The sequence below is a fragment of the Cololabis saira genome, chromosome 17, assembly GCF_033807715.1.
Source record: "Cololabis saira isolate AMF1-May2022 chromosome 17, fColSai1.1, whole genome shotgun sequence".
Taxonomy (NCBI): domain Eukaryota; kingdom Metazoa; phylum Chordata; class Actinopteri; order Beloniformes; family Belonidae; genus Cololabis; species Cololabis saira.
Window position 1 is genome coordinate 18,563,142 of NC_084603.1, and position 19,604 is coordinate 18,582,745.

Below are 19,604 nucleotides of genomic sequence, written 5' to 3' on the forward strand. Positions count from 1 at the left end.
GTTGTAAAGAGTTGCAAAACACAAAAATAAAAAACAGTTTTCTGAACTTATCAATATGACTCTGTCCTTCACAGGATAAGTAAAATGGATCACTGCAAAAACTCACAATCTTAACAAGAATATTTGTCTTATTTCTAGTTAAAATGTCTTATTTTAGTAAAAAAAAAATCTCATTACACTTAAAACAAGACTCATCACTGGAAATAACAACAATTTTCACCTGTTTCAAGTAGATTTTCACTTGAAATAAGTAGAAAAATTTGCCAGTGGGACAAGATTTTTTTGCTTGTAATGAGAAGATAAATCTTGTCCCACTGGCAGATTGTTCTACTTGAAACAGGTGAAAATTGTCAAATAAGTTATTTTTCTGGTGTTATTTTTCTGGTGATGACTCTAAATGTTGAAATAGCAGTAAAACCACATTTATTGATGAAATGACATAAGGGATGGAAAGGGAGGATGGCAGTTTTACAGGGGGGAGGATTTGGACCGTTTTTATTTCAGGGGGGGATGCCATCCCCCCTCATCCCCCCTCAACTCCAGTACTGCTTGCGCTCTTGCACCTTTGAAAGCTTCTCCTTTTGCGGCGGTGGCTCCTGCAGAGGCGTGAAGCTCCAGCTGAACCCACAACCCACCGGAGGCCTCAGAACTTCAACCTCATGCAAATGCTGACGTCCCGTTTCTGCTTTTGCTTCTTCTTTCCAGACCAGCGTCCCAGTCGCCCTCCTAAAACGCCGCTCCGCCCAGGCAGGGTCTCAAAACAGCTGCCCCCGGAGCCCCAGACCAGCGACGAGGTAAAGGCCCGCCGTACCACCACCCCGTTTCCATGGAGACGGCCCTGCAGCCTCACCGGCCCTGCAGCCTCACCGGCCTGTGTTGTTTTACAGGAAGATTACATAAACCCCGACGCGGCCAACGACGGCGACTACGTAGAGCCGGAGGAGAATCCAGCTTCCAGTGAGATCCACGTTAAAAAAGAGAGATCTGCAGAATCAAAAAGGGAATCTATGGAAGCGTATTAGGGCCAGACAGGAGAAAAATATGAAATGTCGAGAAAAAAGTCAAAATGTCGTGAATAAAGTTAAAATGTTGAGAAAAAAGGCAAAATTTTGACTTTATTCACGAAATTTTGACTTAATTCTTGAAATTGTACTTCAACATTATTCTCAACATTTCAACTTTTTTCATTTTGCACTTCGAGAAAAAAGTGTCGAGAATAATGTTGAAGTACAATTTTGAGAAAAAAGTCGAAATGTTGAGAAAAAAAGGCGAAATTTTGACTTTATTCTTGAAATTGTATTTCAACATTAATTTCGACATTTCGACTTTTCTCAAAATTGTATTTCAACATTATTCAACATTTTGACTTTTTTCTCGAAATTGTATTTCAACATTAATCTCGACATTCAACTTTTTTCTCGACGTTTCGACTTTTTTCTCGAAGTGCATAATGAAAAAAAATCTTCCCTTCTCAAATATTTTTTCTCCTGCATGGCCCTAATACAGTTCCGTAGAATCTGCATAAAACTGATGTTTAAATATTGTTGATTGCTTTTATTCCTCTCCTCAGATCCCATGATGCACGGCGGCAGCAGAGCTGCACGAGACCTGGACTGTGGCCCTAGTGAGTAAACGTGCACACCGAGCACATACTCTGAAGGTTCACATTTAACACAAGCAGATAGTTAACTAGGACTGAGTGTTTGATGATTAGCAGCCGTTAAAGCTGATTAAACTGCGCCTGTTACACCGACATCCACAACCAGATGAAAGACCTCTCTTTAGGTTAAAGTCTTTGCTTGCATCCAAATCTGTTCCTCAGCTCCAGTCTGATTGACTGTTGGATGTAGGGTCGCCACCTTTCAGAAATAGAAATAAGGGACGACCTGATTTCAGCAGCAGAGGCGCCAAAAAAAATGGACATCCCCAAGAAATGTATTTATTTTATATGAAAAAACCAAATGATTTAAAGTTTAAAGTGCTTTAATAGCATTGAACTTGCATGACTGTACAGACAGACAACCGTACTAGTAACTGAAATAGCCTCCTATGTTTGTCCACATCAGCCAAGATGTACATGCAGGTAAATATAAATATAGCTACAGGTGAAGGTCGAGAAATTAGAATATGGTGTAAAAGTTAATTTATTTCAATAATTCAACTAGAATATGATGTAAAAGTTAATTTATTTCAATAATTCATCTAGAATATGATGTAAAAGTTAATTTATTTCAATAATTCAACTAGAATATGCTGTCAAAGTTAATTTATTTCAATAATTCAACTTAAAAGGTGAAACTAATATATTACATAGTCTTATTACATGCAAAGCAAGATATGTTAAACCTTTTTTTGTTATAATTTTGATGATTGAATTGTTGTTATTAATTTCATAAAATATTCTAATTTTTTTTTGATTTTTTATTTGGGGTTTTCATAAACTGTGAGCCATAATCATCAAAATTATAGCAAATAAAGGCTTGAAATATCTCACTTTGAATGCAGTGAGAAATAATATATTTGTTTCACCTTTAGTTTAATTTACTACAAATTAAGTTTAGCAATATATTCAAATTTTCCGACTAACCTGTATATTATGACAATTTATGATCAATAAATAAGAGCATAATATATGTTCGTATTGGTTCAATACGGAGCGCAACTTTTAATTCCCAATTACGTAACAATTCCTTATTTCTAGGGACGGGTGGCGACCCTGGTTGGATGTACAAATGCCCCACTGTCTGTTCTTCATGAGAAAAAACATCTGCAGTACAAATCTGTCAAAGCACAAGGATCCCAGTCCTGTGTTGCCTGTGAACCTACTGACCAAACTATCCACTTCTGTTATTTTACCAGCAATATTTAGCTGTAACAGACGCATTTGTGCTGCATATGAGCAACATAAACACCTTAAACTGCAGTTGAAACTCTTCCAGCTGTATCTGAATCTCCTCCTCTCCATCTGCTCCATCAGCAGATGTTTCATTTCTTTTTTATGTTACAATGCAGGGTGATTGTTAACTTACTGGGAGTGTTTTAGGTTAAAAACAGTATGTATGTATCAGAAAACTGAGAGAACTTTTAAGTGATTTCTCTTCTGCATTAATGGTGGGGACTGTTTAGTAACGGTCGCCGTTTACTTGAATTTGAAACTGTTTTTACTGTCTAAATTAAATCCTCATGAATAAAACAGAAGTCATATATTTCAAAAAAGGAAGTGGCAGCCACTTCTCTGTTTGTTTAATATTATGCTATTTTTAACTCTCAAAGTGACGTCAGAGAGGTGATGGTGAGAAAAATGACTCTCATATGTGTCAGCTCCATGATGCGGTTGCCATGGTAACCTTGGCTGATGGGACGCTTGTTAGGCATTTGGTCAAAAAGTGAATTACCGTCATGGATTTATGAAGCCGTCGTGACACATTTGTTGTAAATCTGAACAGTCCAAACTCTGTTGTGGTGGCGGAAAAGAAGAAAAGAAGAAAGAATAAATAGAGAATAAAAGAATAAGAATAAATCGGTTAGTGGAAACACAACTAAACGCCCGAGAGCCGAAGCCAGCGGACAAACTCAACCTGCCATCAGAAGGTTTTTCTGCTCCTCATTTCAGCTTTCCTTGTTTTTCAGAGTTTTATAAAGTCCCTGACAAAGAGGTAGGCGGATTTTTCTATGTTATATTTTATGATAACAGTCAAAAGTGTTTTATAAGTTACATGATGATTCTGTCGTGTGCTTTTACAGGAGAGATCCTTAACGTTTCCTCCAAACAGGTCAGTTTGAAACACTTTTGTTGAAAAGTTTTAGTGTTTTTTATTTTGATTGAACAAATTATATTCTAATTATTATCATTTTAGCATGTAGCCTGGTAACATTTTGTTTCAAAATCTGGAATATCGGTAAACCTATCAATTTGTCAGTCTTTTTAATGTTTGTATGTGTGTGTTTAATGATCCTGCTGAATAAGTTACGCAGTATAAATATGTCGCCTGTCTACGAATGATAATATACAATCAAACAACTTCCTTTTTACTTCACAGTTTATCTGACAACTTGAAGCAAAATCAGGAAAAATTGTGAGACATTTACTGCCGAGTGAGATCCTTGACTGCTTTTCTTACAGAACTTTTGTTAAAACTAGCCTTTAAACCGCATTTAAAGCTTCCATATTATGCTTTTCCTGACCTTCAAAGATTAAATATTGATTTAAATTGTGACATACACCGTGGCAGTCATTTTAAGGGCTGCATGATTGGATCAGAAGTAAATTAAAATTGATAAAAGAGCAAATATATGAGGCCAGAACAGACCCAGACTTTGTGAGTCTCAGTCAAAGTAAAATGAAACAATTGTTGTGTTTGATCAAAAACAAAGACATCTAGTGGTTGATGTGGCAAATCTTTCAAGAAGCAATTGAGGTCACGTTAACCTTTAGTTGCAGGTTAAACCATAACTTCAGAAAAGCCACAGCTGTTAGTGTTTGAAATAAACTGGAATCAGCTGCGCCTCTGACAGCATGTGGCCTTCCATTTATTATTTTATTATTATTCTTTATTTCATTTCATCCATTAAAAGAAAAACAAAACAGTTCAATATAATTACAACAAATCTCTTTCCTTGAATGAAAGGGAACAGAAAGCAAACTAAGCTTATTTTATTTCTCCCTTTTTCCTAAGAAATCAAATTTCAATTAATGTAATAATTTAAAAAAAATTAATTACACAATTAAAAAAAACACTTTCCAATAAACGTAATTTAAAAAAAACAACAAAAAGCAAACAAACAAAGAAACAAAAATAAAACTACCACAAAGTTATAAAATAACACAAAATAGCTGTTGTCAAACACAGATAGTCGTATTCTTTTTTGATTCAAAATAAAAAAAATATGACAATGGTGCTAAAAAGAGAGAGAGGAAAAAAAAGAAAACCCACCAAACTTAACAATTATCATGATATTTCTTCATTAAACTAGCTTTTATTATTATTTTAAATGTAATGTTTGATTTGCATTGTTTGGCTTCTGTATCCAGATTGTTCCATTAATCATCCTCTTATAATAAACACGTTCCAGCCGCTCTGTGTTGTAATACCAGATTTGACCACACGGGGGCAGCATCCATACATGTCAGCTCCTTCAGCCCCTCCAACATTAAATAACATTAAAACACATTAAAACAGAGACCTGCTCCCACTCATACATCACATGCAGAGCTGGTAGAGGAGCCAAAAATTGTACTCAAGTAAAAGTACTGTTACTTCAGAATAATATGACTCAAGTAGAAGTAAAAAGTAGTCATCCAAATAATTACTTGAGTAAAAGTAAAAAAGTACTTGGTGAAAAAACTACTCAAGTACTGAGTAACTGTTATTTTTATAACACAACCATTAAAACAGACAAAAGTACAAAATAATCATCTTCAGGCAAATTAAATCAATAAAATAATAAAATAAATTAAAATTAATAAAAAATTGCTTAAATTAAAATAATCCTAAAGTAATTTCAAGTACTTTAATACAGTAAATAATAAAATAATAATAGAATAAAAAAATTAATTAAGCACAAGTAGCACAAAATTTCCAGCCTTTGTACTTTTCTTTTTTAACCATCAGAACTAGAACAAACATGAACTCATAGAAACTCTGTGTGTGTTTGAGTCTGTGTAAATGTGACAAAACATGCAAAAACAAACATTTTTCCCAAAGAATCACCCAGTGATGTCATGAGATTGACGTGTACGTGGATAAAAGGGATAAAAGAAAAGTAACAGCTCAACGTAGCCTAATGTAGCGGAGTAAGAGTAACAGTTTCTTCTTCACAAATCTACTCAAGTAAAAGTAAAAAGTATAGTGATTCAAAACTACTCCTAAAAGTACAACATTTCCCAAAACTTACTCAAGTAAATGTAACGGAGTAAATGTAACTCGTTACTACCAACCTCTGCTCACATGTCACACTTCAATAAAAGATCTGAGTGTAAAAGGAATAAAGTGATCTTGGCAGCTTAAGACTGATCCAAAATAATACAAGTGATAAGTGAAGATATAAGATGAAGATAAGTGGTTACTTCAATCCCATTTGTATTCTGTTTTTTTTTTACTTTTTTGTACTCTTTTTTTTATCATGCATGTTCAAAATAAAATCATCAAATCAAATCCTTTTATTTGCAGACTGTGTCCAGTTCCTGCCAAACAGACTCAGTCTCTCCCACCAAGACCCAGCCCCAGGTACGACAAACCACTTCCAGCTCTAACCGCTAGTTTAAAGTTGTTAGAATGGTTTCCTATAGTTATATAGTTTAAAGTTTTCTTGTTTCTTTTCAGGTTAAACATTAGGAGATCTCCACTTCCTGTGAGTGAGCACCAATGTTGAAGATTTGGGTGATTTTTGTCAGAAATGTGACGTGTTTAAATGTTGTGTAGGTTCAAGAGTCTGCAGATAATACTGAATATGAAGTCGCTGATCCACATGATAGTGAGTATGAATCCAGTAACAGCTAAAACAACAAAATAAGAAGATTTATGAGCCAATCACTCGAGCTCGGTGCACCTAGAGCAGCGGTCGGTAACCCAAAATGTTTTAGAGCCATATTGGATGAAAAACACAAAAAACAAATATGTCTGGAGCCGCAAAAAATGAAAAGTCTTGTATCAGCCTTAGAATGAAGACAACACATGCTGCATGTTTCTATATTAGTTAGAACTGGGGGAGATTTTTTTTTCATTATGCACTTCGAGAAAAAAGTCGATATGTCGAGAAAAAAGTCAAAATTTCGAAAAAAAAGTCGAAATGTCGAGAAAAAAGTCAAAATTTCGAGAAAAAAAGCGAAATGTTGAGAAAAAAGTCGAAATTTCGAGAAAAAAGTCAAAATTTCGAGAAAAAAGTTGAAATGTTGAGGAAAGGAAAAAAGAAGAAAAAAGAAAAAAAATTAAAAAAAGAAGAAAAAAAGAAAAAAGGCAAAAAGAGGAAAAAAAAGAAAAAAAGGAGAAAAAAAATTTAAAAAAGAAGAAAAAAAAGGAAAAAAAATTAAAAAGAAAAATAAAAAAAGGAGAAAAAATGTCAAACATTTTTGAAAAAGCTCCAGGGCTCTAGGGCGGCACTAAAGAGCAGCAGGTTGCTGATCCCTGACCTAGAGGAAGCATCGTTAACATGTGGCTGAAGTTAAGCCAGGAAGTATTTACTCGCCCTTCAAGGCAAGTTTATTTGTATAGCACAATTAAACACAAGGTGCTTTACATCAACATTAAAAGCGGCAAGACACAATTAAACAGTAAATAACACATTAAATTATAAAAAGAGGTAAAATAATAAGAAGCACAAGTTGTTAAAAAGTAAGGGCAGTAGATCCAGCAGGTTCATCTCATTCTTACAATGGCAAGAATTACGTTTCTATACGGTCAAAACGTACAAAGACCGGGTCAAATACAGTATTACAAAAGTAATCTGTAACAATTCGTACGTTGAATTAAACCAATTTGACAATTCTACGTCAGACTGAACTGTCTCTGTTCCTCCAGGTCCCAGACCTCAACCTCCGGCTGGTCCTCGTCCTCCTCTCCCCAGACCTCTACTCAGAGAGTAAGCATCATTTATTCCTGTCACACATTTAAACTTTAATCTTCTGAACAGAGAATCTTATCCGGTGTCGTTTTGTTTTTTTTCCAGATCAAAACCTTCCATAATGCCGGTAGGAATGTCTGTCAATGAAATTTAAATAAAATAACAATAAAAATGCCAGATAATGTAGCCTACAATAACATTAAATAACCTTGTGATTGTCAAAAGTGCTAATTATCCAAATCTGTTGGTGGAACTTTTCTTGCAGAAGCCAGAAATAAAACCGAGGGAATTTGAAAGTAAGTGTCTAAAACCCATTTTTATTTTTTTTGTGATCAAATGTTTTTATTTATATTTCTTTTTTTTTAAATTATAAACGGTGGCTTCCACAATGATGTCAAACAAACATTATACACATATTTTCACCCCCTGCCAAACTCACCCCTCGGACCTAAGCATTAGATGAAAACAATTAATAATTAATAATAAGGAAAACAGAAAAAAAAGATAATACAACAATAAAATTTTTTAAAAAAGGACAAAATAAAACAAATATCAAAAACTGGATAAGGATACAGTAGCTGCAACAAAGTAGTCTAAATCAATTTTTAAAAAATCTTTCAAGTTTAGCTTTAATTTGATTTGCTGCCATTTACCAAAATAAAATATTAAGTTGTTTGGATTGTGGGGGTTGTAGATATTTTCAGATAGATAATATGAAGAAAAGTCAAATACCAATAGGAGATGTTAAGTGTGTGTGATGGTTTCCATCGTACTGCAATTATCTTTTATGCTGCTGTTAGTCCAGCTAACAAAATTTGTTTATGACATAGTGAAGCATTCGTTCATTTTTCGTGTTTTTGTTTATTTTGAACATGTATAAAAAACAAGAAAAAAGATAAGAAAACAAATACAGGTGGGCATTCCACCACATAAAAAAACAACAACATCAAAACATATTTCAAGTTACATGTTTGAAAAGGAGTGGGAGGAAGTATAAACTTATTTAATCCCACCCCCTTTCCACAACTAAACATAAATTATATGTCTGTATTTATTTTTTATTCTATACACTAATCATTTTTACAAAAATAACCTGTTTAATACAAGATGTAAGCTCTAACATAAATATAATTTAACTATGATATAAATATAATACGTGTATCTAAGTATATAAAAATACAAAGACAACATGACAGAATAGCAGAACACACACAGCTGCTGATCTTTAAAGGTATAGTCTGTAATCATATTCAAAAACATGTATTGTTATACTGGGTGAATTGTTCCTTCCATCCTGAGAGTAGCCAGTGAATAATGTGTTCAGAAAAAGGAAAGAAAAAAATCCGACCTCTCCGACAGCTTTAATCCTGTAAAAACTCTGACCAATCTGTTTTTTGGTCAGGATTGGTCAGAGGACCAGAGGCTTGGCAGGGGGGAAAGAACCAATCAGATGCCTTCATTTTAAGTCCCGCCCACGTCCCCCTCTGTCCCATGCGCGCACTCGTCACGTCGAAAATCTTGCCACGTTTGCTGAAGAATGGCAGAGAAAACCCAGCCAAAAATACCTCCAGCGTTACTTGTAACGGCTCGCCCTGCTAAAAAGGCTAAAAAAAGAAAGCCAAAGTGCGATTCTGCGGCGCAGGTTGTCCGCTACTCGGGGTCTGCCACGGAGCACACACTGAATTCTGATTTATGGTTCCGCGTTACACCAACGCAGAATGGGGGTCCATCCCCACGGACTGCCAGTATGGGGGTCCGTGGGGATGGAGGCGTCTCCATCCCAGCGAGGGCGGAGAGCGCCGGTGCGGTGCGCTGCGGTGCCGTGCAGGCTCTGTTGCCACGGCAGCGCCGTAGGGTACGGCGTAGCCTACGCCGTAGGGTACGCGGCGATGTGCACCATTCTGCGTTGGTGTAACGTGGAACCATAAATCAGCCTTCAGTGTGTGCTCTGTCTGCTGTTCTGAACACTTTTCTCTGTTGTGCTCATTTTGCTGGGACGTCGGGTTCCTCCGCCAAGACACAACTTTTGCGGTATGCGTTCATTGTTGTGTCTAAAAATGATGCGCAGTGCCCACCCAATCAGAAACGGCACAGATATTCTGTGATATTTTTTTATATTTATAAAAAAATTAGAGGAGGTGCCATTTTCAAATCTTGCTAGCTCTCCAAAATCATGGACTATACCTTTAAACACAGTCTTCACTTTTATACCTCAAATAAACCATTATTTGATAGCATTAATTGTGGATAAATTATTTAAAATAAGTGTTTGAGGGTTTACTGGAATGTTCTGTACTGTTATCGAGGATAATGCAGTTGCAACTTTTTTGCCAGAAACGCATTTTTAAAAGACACCATATCAGATTTCTATATGTGAAGTGAAACAGTCTGATTTCTGTATTTCTGTGTTCAAAGGCAGGACGTTGCCCGTGATGCACCAGGACCAGAACTCTCCTCCAAGAGCTTTTACCATGGACTTTAAACGGCCAAAGTGAGAAGCGCTGCATAATGTTCACACTTTACACACACTTATTTGTGGCTGTTCAGATGAGTAAATTCAGTGGTGTGTTTGTTTCTAACGTGTTTTGGCATCCCTTGCAGACTCCCCTGCCCACAGTTCACCCCCCCCAGTAAGTTTAACAGCAGCTTCACCAGCATTTACAGAAAGGTTTGGGGTTTCAAAGTGAAGAGTGTGATGTGTTTGTGTCCCAGAAGCAGCAGAGAGGGGAGGAGTGGCTGCAGAAAACGGCTCCATGAGCCAGGAGAAGGTTCGCTGCTTCAACACCAGACCTTACAAGCATCATACTGAGAGTATTTTCTGGACTATAAGCCGCACCTGCATATAAGCCGCATCCGCTCTATTTAAAAAAAAAAAAAGATATGCAAGCCGCAGATATTTATGTTGTTAGATTAGATATTTACTACATGTACAGAAGGATTTTGAACTGTAAATGATGTACATGTTTGTACCTAAATTACAGAGCCCCTCTGGTGACATTTGAAAAAAATAAAATAATGCGTGGCCACGCATTAATAACTCGTGGCCACGAGATAATTAATGCGTGGCCACGCATTATTTTATTTTTTTCAAATGTCACCAGAGGGGCTCCGTACTAAATAGATCTTTCCTAACAGTGTCTTTTTACACGGCAGCAACTTTGCTGATTAAAACGGGACAGAACCAAGAGAAAATAACTGGTATTTATTTATCTGTTTATCTGTTTGAAATCTGCTTCTACTTCTATCTGCTAAAGAAGAAGTAGCGTATTCTTCTTTGCATTTATTTTGTCTTAGTTTTGATTCTAATTCCGGTTAGAGCGCCCCGAGCGGTGGAAGAAAAATCCACAGAATAGCTGCACCTTTGTATAAGCCGCACGGTTGAAAACCTATGAAAAAAGTAGCGGATTATAGTCCAGAAAATACGGTAGTTTAACATCCATCTGATACATCCTTGCTGTCATTTCAGGACAGAGATATGAGTAACAAGCCCTGGTTTGCTGGAGCGTGTGACCGCAGGACGGCCGACGAAGCCCTGCTACGCTCCAACAAGGTGAGGACTAGTGGTGGGGGGGAAAAGAAAAAAAAAATCAATATTGCAATATATTGTTGCTCTCTGTCGCAATAAATAATTGATAAACTGACGGCAAATATCGATATTTTATTACAACACACATAATGGATTTACGCGGTTGTTTTTTCAATGCAATGTTTTCCAGGTGGTAATAGGCAGATTTAGTGATAAACTTTAGATTAGATCAAATCATCTAACAAATAACAAAATAGTCAAATTAAACTACGAATTACAGAAAAAGCTAGATATAAATGTTTAGATTGATAGATGAAAGTCTCTAAAGCGTTTTATGGTCTTGTTTTTAAAAAGCTACCAACAAAAGATAGCTGTGATATTGAATTAAATTCCTTTTATTGTCATTATACATTGTACAATGACAATGTAGAGCTTCTCCTGTGCTCAGTGCAAAACAATTAAACATAAAAAGAAGAAAGTAAAAAGTGCAGATATGCAAAATAATAATATAAGACAAAAAAGTATAAAGTCTTTCAAATGAAATACTTACCTGCTGTACTCTTCTGCCCTTACTTTTTATTATTTTACCTCTTTTCTTGTCATTTTATTTCATATTATTTGTTATTTACTGTTTAATTGTGTCTTGCTGCTTTTAATGTTGATTTAAAGCACTTTGAATTGCCATGTGTTGAATTGTGCTGTACAAATAAACTAAACCTTGATACAGACCACATTGGGGGTTTTCCTGCTGGATTTGACCTGGTGTGTTTTCTGCTTCAGGACGGAGCGTTCCTGGTGCGCCGGAGCTCGGGCCAGGACGCGCTGCAGCCGTTCACGTTGGTGGTTTTCTACCGGGGCCGGGTCTACAACATCCCCATCAGGGTGGTGGCCGGGTCGGGCCAGTTCGCCCTGGGCCGCCAGAAGCACGGGGAGGAGGTGAGGATGATCATCTCCATCACCTCTGGCCTTGCTGTGTCCAGAGGTTTGGGGGGGTTTTCTTTGTTTGAATGGGGTCATCAGAAGTTACAAATAAAACTAACTAAGCTTTAAATTGTATGCAACAGAAATCTGAAGTTAGACATTAGATATTACTACTACTACTGTCATTTAGAAGATGCTTTTATCCAAAGCGACTTAAATCTGAGAGAACAATACAAGCACAAAATCACATAGGAGGGTCCAGCTGGATCAGTGCTGGTCAGACTGCTATAAGTCCATATATATATATATATATATATATATATATATATATATATATATATATATATATATATATATACACACACACACACACACACACACATTTTTCCCCATTGGCAAAACATCAGCAAAAATGTCTGCAACTACTAGAGTAGACGGGATAACAGCGGATTATCAGCTTAAATTAAAGGCAGTTGGACTTGACAGACCCGTATAGTTACCCCAAGAACCAGTGGTCCATGGACATTAATATTTGGTACAGTTACCAAGAACCAGTGGTCCATGGACATTAATATTTGGTACAGTTACCAAGAACCAGTGGTCCATGGACATTAATATCTGGTACAGTTACCAAGAACCAGTGGTCCATGGACATTAATATTTGGTACAGTTACCAAGAACCAGTGGTCCATGGACATTAATATTTGGTACAGTTACCAAGAACCAGTGTTCCATGGACATTAATATTTGGTACAGTTACCAAGAACCAGTGGTCCATGGACATTAATATTTGGTACAGTTACCAAGAACCAGTGGTCCATGGACATTAATATTTGGCCACCAATCCAGTTTCCTGATATTTATATGTACTTAATTTCTACGCCGGGGAAATACATGAAGCAAAGCTTGAAGGCATACAAAAGTCTTGACGCTTGGTCCGACTTCAAGGCAGGATTTGTTGGTGAAATTAAAGTGATGAGGACACTGAACTTTATGATTGGACCGTTTAACGTTAGCTACCCAAAAATCCAACTTTACCTGATACAAAATGGGAACAAATCCACGTTTCAGTGTCTGGAATCCAGTTGTTTCTGTGAATTGCAGCGATCCATTTGTCTCTCTTAAGCTTATTTTTCAGCAGTCTGTAAATGTCAGGTTTTGACATTTCCCCCAGTTTCAGTTCTGTCCCTCCTGTTTCCATCTGCCCTGATCGTCTCCACATGTGTCTCGTTATCCCCTGTTATATCTAGTCTTGTCTTTCCCCTGCTCCCTGCTGGTCCGTCCTGTTTCCTCCCTCCATGTTCTCCTCGTCAAGTCTTCGGATTCATGTTTTTGGTCTGCCTTTTCATCCTGCTCAGCAGCGTTTTTGGTTTTGCTTTTGCAAATAAATGTAAGTTTTTTCCTACTCCTGCCCTCCTGCGTTTAAGTCCTCAACAAACCACTCCGTGACAGTAAACCGATAACTCTGATTTCTTGCTAAATCTATGAGTACAGTCGATTGCACAACAGCTCTTTCCCATTTTAGATGTTTTTCAGTTGCTCAAACTGAAAGTTTACGCTGACACTCAGTCTTTCTGACACTCAGTCTTTCTGACACTCAGTCTTTCTGACACTCAGTCTTTCTATCACCCAGTGGAGCGGATTTAAAGAACATTCAGGACTTATAACAACCCGGGGGGGTTATAATTACACAGTAAAAGGTGTGAACTTTTACTAGGGACCAAAACATGATCTAAAGCTGCTTCAAGCAAGAACTGTATGTGTTTGCTGCTGATCAACTGATGCAAAGCAAAGACAGATCACGGCCTCTGACTCTACTGAACCCATTTAGTTATTATATATTTATGACAATGTTGGTCGTTGTAATGAGATGTTGGCAGAAGAAAGTACAAATAGTCTTTATTTATACACTTAAGAGTTAAGTGGGAAGTCTGTGGGAAACATATTCACATTATAACTTAAGTGGAATGACTTTCCTAAGACTTTTCAGAGGTTTAAAATAGCACTCTATTATTATAATAATGCTCCCAGTCCAATATTATATTCCTTTCCAACTCAGAACTGTGTTGATTTGTGTTGTTTGGCTCCTCACCGAACGTTTACGGTCCCGACCATCTAACAATAGACCTAAATGTTCCTTTGAGAGGGAAAGAAGGGGTGAAAAGATGGGATAATTGCCTGACCCTTAAAAACAACAACTTTACAACACAACAGGAAGAAAAGAGGGAGCTGCACTTCATGAAAACTGTTTTTTAAAAGACAATGACAGAGTCCAAATCTGGAGCTGCGACGACTGAGATAAAGAAGAAAGATCTTGTGGCTCGGCCTTATCTGTGAGGATCCAGACTCAAACAGACGCTGAGTGCTGTACTTGTAACCCCACGTAAACGCCAAACTACTACTACTGTCATTTAGCAGACGCTTTTATCCAAAGCGACTTACATCCAGTACTGGAGTTGAGGGGGATGAGGGGGGATGGCATCCCCCCCTGAAATAAAAACGGTCCAAATCCTCCCCCCTGTAAAACTGCCATCCCTCCTTTCCATCCCTTATGTCATTTCATCAATGAATGTGGTTTTACTGCTATTTCAACATTTAGAGTCATCACCAGAAAAATAACACCAGAAAAATTACTTATTTGACAATTTTCACTTGAAATAAGTAGAAAAATCTGCCAGTGGGACAAGATTTATCTTCTTATTACAAGCAAAAAAATCTTGTTCCACTGGCAGATTTTTCTACTTATTTCAAGTGAAAATCTACTTGAAACAGGTGAAAATTGTTGTTTTTTCCAGTGATGAATCTTGTTTTAAGTGTAATGAGATTGTTTTACTAAAATGAGACATTTTAACTAGAAATAAGACAAATATTCTAGTTAAGATTTTGAGTTTTTGCAGTGATCCATTTTACTTATCCTGTGAAGGACAGAGTCATATTGATAAGTTCAGAAAACAGTTTTTTATTGTTGTGTTTTGATGTATTTGATGTAAGCCCAGTGGATATTTAAAGCTTACAGAAGGCTGCATTTAACTGCTGCTATGTCATTCCTGCAGTATTTCTGTAGGTGTTTTGGTCAGTGCTATTATTTGTAATATATTATATTATTTGTAATCAGCACAAATTATCTGTCCCCATATCATAAAATCCACCATCCCCCCTGATTCTTTTTTACAACTCGAATACTGGATACCAGGGGTGAATGTCGTGGACCCCAAACGCAAAACTGCATTTGGGAAGTTTATTTTCCTGTATTGCAATGACTCAATGGGAAACTCTGCCAAAGTCCCCACACCTTCTCACATCCTGCCAAGCGTTGGTTACTGTCAAGACGTGTGTGTGTGCGTGTGCGTGTGCGTGTGCGTGTGTGTGTGTGTGTGTGTGTGTGTGTGTGTGTGTGTGTGTGTGTTTCGGGGCAGCCTAGCTTTAAATCTGAGGTACCAACATCTGACAGTTCCCATGCTCTGTTGAATCTGCTTCCATGTTTCTATTAATCTATTTTATCTATTCAGGGTTCATACACATTTTAACCAACAAATTTCCATGACTTTCCCATGACTTGGCAGCAAGTTTCCATGACTATACATGACCCTCTAAAACATCAATGTGTGAATGAAATATAGGAATAAAACTATGTAAAAAGTCACCACAGTGGAGATCTAATGACAATTATGGTTTTATACAAAATAAACATTTGTTTAAAACTAACACTGATATACCAGCACTATGTTGTAGTATATGTTGTATAGTAAATATAACTGTAATAACTGTAATAATAACCGATCTGCATGATGCCCAAGATGCTCTGCACTTTTCTATACGAAAGATTTATTGATCAATTTTAAATCTACTGTATAGGCTGTTATTACTAAATGTTATCATTAAATGAGAAAAATAAATTCCATGACTTTTCCAAAACTCTTGGGGTGAACTTATGTTTCCAAAACTTTTCCAGACCTTGAAAATGATATTTTTAAATTCCATGACTTTTCCAGGTTTTTTCAAAACGTATGAACCCTGTTTATTGTCTCTTTGCTTTGTTTAGAGTTTAGAGTTTATTAATTTAGCACAAAAAGATGCATGAAGCACTGCGCAAGGAGGGAACGAAGTTCTATAGCGAACTTGTACAAGGTTCCACCCCTGTCAAAAAAACAAAACAAAGGACAAGCAGACAGCATGCATGAGCTAAACAACAACAAAAGACAAAGATCAATAGCAACAGGAATTCAAGTACTTGAAACAACTAATAGTAAAAAACACAAAGAAAGAACAAAAAATGTGACAAAAGCAGAACAATGAGAAAGAATATATAATTAAAGGTCGATAAAATTAAAGGTCGAGTAGAGAAAGTAAATTAGGTTCCTGTGGAAAGTAAAAATTCCTTTAGGTTTTTTTTTGAGAATGCATTGGGAGGAGGTGGACCTCAGTGAAGAGTTTAAGTCAGACCAGAGCTTGGGGCCTCTATAAGTAATGTTGAATTGGTGACTTGAGGTTCGGGAGGACGGTATAGATAAGCTATTGTTACTAAACCTTGTTTGATATGAGTGAAAGTCTGTTGTCAGAATAAAGAAATTGTGAAAAGTAATAGGCAGATCTTGTTTCCTGTATATAAACTTATGAATAAAAAGGCATGTTTGATAGGCATTCACCTTATCAATAGGTAAGAGTCGATACTTCAGAAAAAGAGGCGCTGATGGCGCATATCTAGAGGAGTGGGAGATCAATCTCAGAAACCTCTTCTGCAATAAGAGTAGTTTTCTTAGATGAGTCGGATAATTAGCTGCCCAAAAAATGTTACAATAATTTAAATGAGGGAACAAGAAACTATAATATAGGGTTAAGTAAGCTGAGGAATGAATTAAAGGGAGAACTTTCCTCAAAATGCCTAGCATCTTCATGGATCTTTTGGAGACGAGATTAATATGATTACACCAGTTGAGGTGTTCATCTAGAATAACCCCCAGAAATTTGGTTGAATTGACTTGAAGGATTTCATTACCATTTATTAGAATTTTGGCTAACTCCTTGGGATAGAACTTATTAATGTTACAAAAGACCATGAAGTTGCATTTATTGACATTGAGGGTCAGTTTGTTAAGTTGGAACCAGTGGGCAATTGAAGAAAGTTCATCATTGGCACATTTAATCAGTTCAATTGTTCTGCTCTTTTACTTATTTTTTTTTTATACTAATTTTTATGTTCTATTCCATCAAACCTGCCCAGGGAACTACAGTACAGGTGGAAAATAACAAGCTGCTACAACCTGGCACGATGCAGATTCTCTTGTAAAAGATTAATGTCTTATTGTGCACTGTCCCTGTTTAGAAATAAATAAATTACAAACCCATCCTTCTTCTCTGTTTCCTCCTGCAGCATTTCAGCAGCATCTCCCACATCGTGGAGAATCACCAGAGGAACCCGCTGGTTCTGATCGACGCCCAGAGCAACAGCAAGGATTCCACCAAGCTCTGCCACGCCGTCAAGCCGTGAAACACCCCGGGGTCGGAGCCAGAAACCGCTGTCACTGTCGCTGCTGCAGCTGATGTTTGGTTGTTTTCATGGCCCCTGCTTTGCTGTCAGGGGCCCGGCTACCCGGGACGTGGTCTGAGATGCAGCTGTGATGATCAGCGAGGGAACCTGAGCCATCATGAAGAGCTACACTGATTTCACTAGAAACCACGTTTGGTGAAAAACAGTCGGAGCTCCAGCCGTAAACTGTTCTGACTGCAAAAACAAAAGTAAATGTATATTCACTGTAAATAAAGGAGGCAGACGTGTTCACTGGACTGCTCTGCTGGACATGCAGTCATGACCTTTCAACATGTTAATATTCTTCATGCTAGGGATGCACCGATCGATTGGTATCGGCCCGATAACGGCCCTATCGGTTTTGATCAGAGATCGGAAAATAAGAGTTCAAAGCAGCCGATCAGATGACATTTACAACAACAAGCCGCCACAGGAAAGCTGAAGCTAGTAAGCTACACTTACTCTTTGTAAGCTGAGTCTAAGTCGTGACTATGAATCTCTAGACCAGGGGTCTGCAACCCAAAATGTTTTAGAGCCATATTGGACCAAAAACACAAAAAACACATATGTCTGGAGCCGCAAAAAATGAAAAGTCTTGTATCAGCCTTAGAATGAAGACAACACATGCTGCATGTTTCTATATAAGTTAGAACTGGGGGGAGATTTTTTTTTTCATTATACACTTCGAGAAAAAAGGCGAAATGTCGAGAAAAAACTCAAAATGTCGAGGAAAAAGTCAAAATTTTGTGAGAAAGTCGAAATGTTGAGAAAAGTCAGAATTTTGAGAAAAGTCGAAATGTCGAGAAAAAAGTCGAAATGTTGAGATTAAAAAGGAAAGGAAAAAGGAAGAAAAAAAAAGAGAAAAAAAAGAAGAAATGAGAAAAGGAAAAAAGAAGAAAAAAAGGAAAAAAGAAGAAAAATAGTGAAAAAAAAGGAAAGAAAAAAAAAGTTCAAACATTTTTGAAAAAGCTCCAGGAGCCACTAGGGCGGAGCTAAAGAGCCGCGGGTTGCTGACCCCTGGATTAGAGGGTGAAATATTTCTATATTGCCTCAGCCTGCAATAAAACAGACAATTCATGATACTTTCTCATCTCCTAATTTTTATACCTAATAATACAATGTCAGTGTTGTACATGAGACAACAATATTGATGAATTTATGGATTTCACGCTGTGATCGGCAACATCGGGATCGGCAGATACTGATTTTGGAGATCGGTTATCGGTGCATCTCTACTTCATGCTACTTTAGAAAACTGTATTACAATTAATGCAGGAGATATGAGTGTGTGTATATATTTATATATATATAAATATGTTGTTGTAATAAAGCGTCACATTCTGTTTTATTTCCCATTTGTGTTCATTAACAAGAAAACGCCACCAAAACTTTGACAAAATGTTTCATTTATTGTCTTAATGCTATCATACTTATGCACAGTTGCCGCATTAAAAATAATTACCAGGCACTTGGTGAAGTTTCTCAGGAAGTATTTTACAGTACCTGCAGCTCTAGGGAGTATGTACAGGTGGAGATCCGTCTCTACGCTGAACCAGGACCGGCTACGCTCGGGGAAACACAGTCCTGCACATTTCATGTACATTTCATGTACAACTGTCCGACGGCCCTAGACTCACTCACTCATTCACTCATTCACTCACTCACACGTTCACTCACACTGATTCCTCGTGAATACTGAGGGAGTCGGGCTGCATAAGGAAACGCGGGACGCTGCTGGAGATTGTCGAAGGCTCAGGCCTGATAAAAGTGAGGTAACGGGAAATTACTACTCCTCTTCTTCTTTATAGTGCAATTAGGAAAAAAGAGAGATCAAAATTTCAAGTTAAAAGAGAAGAAAGTCAGAAGGGAGGGTTACACGTGGACCAAAGCCTTTTAAAAAGTTTTAAAAAAATTCTGTTGATTCTATCCAGGATTATAATTTTCTTTAAAAAAATTTACCTTGTCGTCGGGGGTTATTAGTTTGCACTCGATTAATGCAGGAAAATAGAACTCTGTTATTTCGGAAAAAACATAATTTGGAGATCATACAAAAAATTTACAAAATACACA

At 37.1% G+C, this 19,604-nt stretch overlaps 1 protein-coding gene across 3 annotated transcripts in view; it reads left to right on the forward strand.

The window, feature by feature from the left end:
• Nucleotides 1-18,993, forward strand: part of blnk (B cell linker) — a 58,304-nt gene extending 39,311 nt beyond the window's left edge. For 2 of the 3 annotated variants that reach the window (XM_061744750.1, XM_061744752.1), the window contains 17 exons: nt 706-794; nt 888-957; nt 1,571-1,624; nt 3,631-3,656; nt 3,745-3,773; nt 6,171-6,227; nt 6,324-6,351; nt 6,423-6,474; nt 7,518-7,578; nt 7,666-7,687; nt 7,826-7,856; nt 9,976-10,051; nt 10,162-10,190; nt 10,273-10,328; nt 11,027-11,110; nt 11,867-12,022; nt 17,379-18,993. In XM_061744750.1, the coding sequence (XP_061600734.1) occupies nt 706-794; nt 888-957; nt 1,571-1,624; nt 3,631-3,656; nt 3,745-3,773; nt 6,171-6,227; nt 6,324-6,351; nt 6,423-6,474; nt 7,518-7,578; nt 7,666-7,687; nt 7,826-7,856; nt 9,976-10,051; nt 10,162-10,190; nt 10,273-10,328; nt 11,027-11,110; nt 11,867-12,022; nt 17,379-17,495 (1,037 nt within the window). In that variant the 3' untranslated portion in view covers nt 17,496-18,993. The remainder of the gene's footprint in view (nt 1-705; nt 795-887; nt 958-1,570; nt 1,625-3,630; nt 3,657-3,744; nt 3,774-6,170; nt 6,228-6,323; nt 6,352-6,422; nt 6,475-7,517; nt 7,579-7,665; nt 7,688-7,825; nt 7,857-9,975; nt 10,052-10,161; nt 10,191-10,272; nt 10,329-11,026; nt 11,111-11,866; nt 12,023-17,378) is intronic. The other variant, XM_061744751.1, reaches the window with a different exon arrangement.
• The last annotated feature ends 611 nt before the right edge of the window (nt 18,994-19,604 follow it).